Raw genomic sequence first — 6282 nt, 5'->3', positions numbered from 1 at the left:
ATTTATAAAATTTATAATTCTCATTCAATAGTAGAAATATTTTTAAAAAACCAAGTTATTGTTGTATATACTTTGATCAGTTTAATTATTATCGGCTTAAATACAATAAATACGATCATACTACCTAAATATGAAAAAATATACATTAAGCTCAATATTTGCAAAAACATGCAAAACAAAAATAGTATACCATTTTTATCACAAATAATAATATAAATCGCGGACATTACTTAAATTCTATTTGGACGTAGCAAAAAAAATATATTTCCATACAAATCTAACCTGCTAATGATAAATTATTGGTTACTACGCACACATTTACAATACTACCCGCATCATACAACATTAGTGAACCAACGATATATGTTTATGTATATCCTACATTATACATAATGCTAAAAAATTCATGAAGGCTTAGCAACTTTATATTATGTTGTTTTTCAACGCGCAGCTCATGATTTATTATATACTTTCAAAACAAAAAAAAAATGTGTCTATTATTTAAAAATAGTCTTTCGGTTCAACTGTATTAACGACTCGTACTTAATACATAGAAAAAATTCAGGAAGCTCTTATTAACCAATAATTGAATTGTTGAGATTTTTAAAAGACTTCCTGAATTAGTATTCTGAATCGTGGATCAACCAAAAATTAAAATACTTAAACATTATAGTGAAGAATATAGATAATATTTTGTATTGTGTCCTAAACACGCGGGTATAGCAACGAGCGTAATAACAAAGTGTTTCATATTTTATTTATATTTTTAAAATCAGTCTCCATTTATGGGTCCAAGAACTCCATAAGTCCAATAACTACAATTCCACTTGTGAGAAATAATGTTTAAGGCAAAATTAAAAGTACCATTGGTTACTGCGTTTTATAGCGTCGGCAGAAATCCGCTGGATAATTGGATCATTCAGGTGTGTATTATAAACCTGGGTACACACGAATTGCGTACCAAAATAGGTAGATGAACCTTTTTGAACGAATTGCGTCCTGGACGCAATTCGTGTTACCTTTTCATCTACGTTTAATTATTGTTCTTAAATTGTTCTAAGGGGTTCTTAAAGTGATATTGCCATAATAAAGATATGTCAAGTTATACAAAAAAATTTAAATTTAATAATTGTAAAAATATAATAATATCATAATAATAATAATACTTATTTATAAAAAAAATTAAAATTAAATTGTAAAAATATAATGTTATCAATCACATAGGTACATATTTATAAAAATAATTAAATAGAATTGTAAAAATGTAATAATATAGATTTTAAGTCATAATAATAATACTTATTTATAAAAAAAATTAAAATTGAATTGTAAAAATATAATTATATCATTTTCTGTATTTATATTTATTGGCTAATGTATTAACATAGTCTTTAATTGTAATTTCTTTATTGTTTAATTGTTTAGTTTTATTTTCTATAAATAATATTCTTTGTCTTATTGCTTTTCTAGGTACTCGTTGTTTTTCTAGACTACTTCTTATTAATATTGTGGTATCAGTTTGCATATTTTTTAAAACTTCTATAAATTTATATATATTCGGGTGAGGAGAATCAAAACATTTTTTAAATTTCGAATGAAAAGATTCGCATGCATTCGTTGTTCTTTGTGAGCTACAACTTTTTTCTGCCCACAATTTTGGAGGAAATATTGAATTTTCACTAATGTATGTATCTACTAAATAGTTAGCAAATTCTATAATTTTGTGTTCGTCTGGTTGAATAGCAGACATTTCAAACGAAAAAAAATCTCCAACCTCGTGTGGTTCTAGGAAAGATAATCTAAACGTCAATGTTAAATACTCACCTATTTCATTATTTAGGATATAGTCTGAAGCCAAGCCTAGTTCTTGTATTTTTCTCCACCAAGATTGGCCGAGATGAAATCGACAACCTCTTATTAAGGTTGTTGGCCATATTCTATTAATGGCATTATGTATTGCTTTTTCAAAATCCACGTAAATTATTTTTGGAGTAAATGTGGGATTTATTTTGGTTATTTCGTGATTAATTGCTTTAAATGCTTCAAAGTAACTTAAGGTTTGCTTATTTTTTAATAAAAAAAATACAAGTGGAATATAAAAACTATTATGTAATCCATGAATTGTGAATAACTGACAGAAAAATTTAGTACAATAATCAAAAGTACCATCTACGTAAAATACACTTATTTCACTAAAAAAGCACAAGTTAGATTGACATGAAAACATTACTATCCCATTGTCAGAGTTATTAAATAGTACAAATCGTTCGTTGTCTATAGTTTTAATTTCTATACTGTTTAAAATAGAATGAACCTCATTGATATTATTTGGTAATTGAGGGTAACTGGTTCTACGTGCATAATGCATATTATTTTTTATATATGTAACATCAGTTATTGTTAGTGTGGGCACGTTTTTTTCTTTTAATTGTGTATGAAATAATTTACTTGGTCGTTCTGATATGTCTGTAATCGCTTTACGTTTTAAACTATTACTAAATTTTTGGCGATTCAGAATATTTACTTCTATTTTATCGTGATTGTGAATTAAATTACTGGCACTAACCTTTATTTTATCTTCAGCATCTATTCGTAAAAAAGCTCTGCCGTTTTTATTTGTACACCTCCATCTAATATCTCCATTTGAGTAATTTTTGTGACAACCAAATTTAAAATCATTAACAACTTTTAATATCTCACCTTTTTCACTTAACATTGTTGACATAATAAGTTCATTTTCCATTTTAATAAAACGTTTTAAATAATAATATTATCAATAATTTAATTTAATATTGAACACAGTGCATATGATCGCAGACCAGTCCAAAATAATGTAGGAAATGAATTCTGGTGTCACTAATTTTATTTGTTATATCTGATTTGATCTAATCACTACAGTGGAGTTAACATTATATATTAGGTATGCTATAAAGTGTATACTATATTATCTTATAATATATAGTGTCTCGGTTGTAATCCATAGTTACTTATCGATTGGGAAATGGGAAGTCCGTATGGTCTCTAATATTTTTATCGAAAATATCTATAAGGCTAGAGCTACACACGGCGTATTCCGCCGCGTTACCCATCGAACTAAAAATGCATTGGTTTATTTTTAATAAACGCCGCGAAATACGCAACGTTTGAAACGCGGCAAATACGTCATGTATAGCTCCGGCCCAAAAGTACAAACCACTAAAAACAAGTTTTCATTTAACATTATTGTGTTAATGATAAATAAATAATTACTATTATTTTTTTTTTTTTTTTTTAAATTTTAAAATAAATTTGGAAACCACTGGAAAGCTCAAAAAAAAATGTTAACTTAAAAGGTAACACGAATTGCGTCCGGGACGCAATTCGTTCAAAAAGGTTCATCTACCTGTTTTGGTACGCAATTCATGTGCACCGATAAACCTACTATAAATCCGTCCGATATAACAGCACAATATTTTACAATATGCTATTCGTTAAGTACCTAAATAAAATACAATAAATAACATTAGTGAAATATAAATATTTTATATAATGTCCTAGATTCTGCACTGGGCAACACATTGAAAAAATTAATACAATTCCGCGTAGAGAAATGCACTCTTTTTTCCCGCTGTGGCGCTGTATAATATAAGTATAATAATTAATAAGGTACCTACTGACGTACATAGTCAGTTCATTATTTTTTTTATTATATTCTAACGGAGTGAATGTATTGATTCTACAATGATATGTTTTTATTTATTTGTTTATAATGGTAATGGCAATTGGTGATTAATGTGAAATATGTTTCCATAGTTAAAAATAAAATAAAATTATGTAAGCTAAAAAAAAGCAAAATGCGTTTAAATAACCTTACCTGGTATAATAAAAATATAGTAAACGTTCGTTGAATTTGGGTACCTATTTCACTATTTCAGTGTAAATATGGAGAAACGCAACAAATTCAAGACGACGTTATTAAGTCCAACGTTTTCCAGCTTCAGTCACCAAACGTGAATGCTTGTTGTATAGCCTGTCCGGTGGATCCCAAAGAGTCACTTGGTATTCAATTACCGTTTGTGACATTGTTGGTGAAAAACCTTGGTCGACTATTCACGTTCGAAATTACGGTACCTACATAAATATTATATAGGTAATAGCTTCTATTGCGTAAATTTGATTTAAAAATGTGTAATAACTATTATTATTGTGTATAGCATCATGGGCGCCCATTGGGAGGGGCAAGGGGGGCACTTGCCCCCCCTGGACAAAAATATTAAAAACTTGTAACTCAATAAATATTACCATAATATAATTATTATCTTTACATTTGAGAATTTTTTATTTTGACCCCCCCTAAAATTTTACTTATGGGCGCCCATGTATAGCATACAGATTAATATTATTTATTATATCATTTATATCTGATAACCTATATTAGGTTTCCTTTCAATAATTTTAAAAGGCAAAATATTCAAAATTATTTTTAAAAAAGAAAAATAATTAAAATTACGATTTTAAAAATTTTTCAAAATTGGTTGTCCATTAACCATTAATTATCTAATTAAATGTCGGGAAAAATATAATTGTTCAACTGATGGAAATTTATTTTTTTTCTCTATATCATCTAACGCCCTTCCCTGCCTCAATTGTTACGCATAAACAGATTTTGGACAGCGAAAAAATTCGTCGGCGTGTACGCGTGAGCAGTTACCATACAAGCACGAAGCTGAGCACGTTCATGATCGCGATGCCGATTTGCATGATTGAGGGTTGGAACCAACTAAGCCTGAATTTGGCCGCGATCACGAGCTACTCGTTCAAGACAACCTATATGGAAACAGTTCGCGTCCAGGTTCACGCCAACTGCCGGCTAAGAAGGATATATTTTAGTGACCAACTGTACAGAGACGATCAGCTACCGAATGCGTACAGGATGTACGTAACAAAGAACGTGCGAGAGAAACCAAAAAGCACGCTGAAAAAAAAGGAGGTAGTCATTGAAAAAAAACCGAAGGCTGAAAAGTCGTAAAGCAAACGGATAAATTAATACTGCCATCAAAATAAACGCCAGGCTGATGGAAAACTTATTTTTCATGCAAATATTTACAATAGATGCAGTGCGTCAAAATTATTTAGTGTTACATTTTAAAGTGTAATTTTTTTTAAATATGATACATACATACTATATAATTGTAATGTAACGTATACCCGTATATTGGTGGATTATGTATTTTATTTCTTTTAAAGAGTATACAAATTAACAGTTCATCTATAACTAGTTATTATAACCGCCACTATATAACCACGAACGTGAAATCAGATTAAAATACCATCAGCAGTATGTATGCTTAAAAATTAAAACTGCAACCCATAGTCTTACCAACTTTTCTTCGTTTTCGTTTTAAAATATCCAATAACTAGTAAATCGCAGCATCATAAAAATATTAATGAACGCAAAAATACGTCAATTCGATACCAACACACAAAAAAAAAACAATTTTAAATAGGTAGGTATATCAGTTATATGGACATATTTATTACGCGTAAAGTATAATTCATATGGATAAATAAATTTTGTGTTCAAGCTTTAATAAATAAATTTAATAATTACCGGTTAATTCCGACTTTACATTTAATACTGCAGTAAGTATATAGTCAACAAAATAAAATCGAACAAAAATAATACCAGCAGTAATGTAACTATTATTATTGTACCTCACTATGTCGTACCTATAGTGTATACTACAGTGTTCTTATACATCACTATAATATTTTTTTGTAAAGCTAATGCAATTTAATTTGTTAGTAGCATAGTTAATTTAATTTGTTTTTTGTTATTATGTAGGGAACATATTAACAAAGTTTTGTATTTATTTATTTAAATTTTACTTTTGGTGTTTTTACCTTTAAAAAATAACTTAAATATTTATTCTTAAGTTTAAGTTAACATAAATTTCAAAGAATTTTTATCATAAAGTCACACATCTAATGAGTTGACATAATAATTTTAAATAATTAATTTTATTGTAGATAATAATAATAATAATACCTAATTAAAAAAAATAAAACCATTTTTATCGAAAGAGATGACCTATGTTCTATGACATGGACAAAATGGTTAGCATACAATATACGCAATTGGGCAATTACGACAGAGGAGAAGCCAAGTTTTAAAATGTACTTTTTTTAAATTTTTATATCTGGTCACTATATTTATACTGGATTGTCGTAAAAAAGGTAAGATTATCAATGTGTCATATCAAAATATAAAATAGTAATGTTTAATTATTATAATCAGCTACT

At 28.2% G+C, this 6282-nt stretch overlaps 1 protein-coding gene across 1 annotated transcript; it reads left to right on the top strand.

Annotated features, from left to right (window-relative positions):
• Window positions 1-733: 733 nt before the first annotated feature.
• LOC114128989 (cilia- and flagella-associated protein 20-like) lies at window positions 734-5247 on the top strand. Its single transcript, XM_027993606.2, has 3 exons — window positions 734-923; window positions 3915-4106; window positions 4643-5247. The coding sequence occupies exons 1-3, from the start codon at window positions 840-842 to the stop codon at window positions 5006-5008; spliced, it is 642 nt and encodes a 213-aa protein (XP_027849407.2). The 5' UTR covers window positions 734-839; the 3' UTR covers window positions 5009-5247.
• The last annotated feature ends 1035 nt before the right edge of the window (window positions 5248-6282 follow it).

The sequence above is a fragment of the Aphis gossypii genome, chromosome X (genome assembly GCF_020184175.1).
Source record: "Aphis gossypii isolate Hap1 chromosome X, ASM2018417v2, whole genome shotgun sequence".
Taxonomy (NCBI): Eukaryota; Metazoa; Arthropoda; class Insecta; order Hemiptera; family Aphididae; genus Aphis; species Aphis gossypii.
This window is presented reverse-complemented; position numbering and strand designations above follow the sequence as displayed.

Coding starts and splice junctions, on each gene's coding strand:
- LOC114128989 (XM_027993606.2), top strand. CDS start 840: ATGTTTAAGGCAAAATTAAAAGTACCATTGGTTACTGCGTTTTATAGC. Junction 924..3,914: donor TGGATAATTGGATCATTCAG/GTGTGTATTATA, acceptor TCACTATTTCAG/TGTAAATATGGAGAAACGCA. Junction 4,107..4,642: donor TATTCACGTTCGAAATTACG/GTACCTACATAA, acceptor ACGCATAAACAG/ATTTTGGACAGCGAAAAAAT.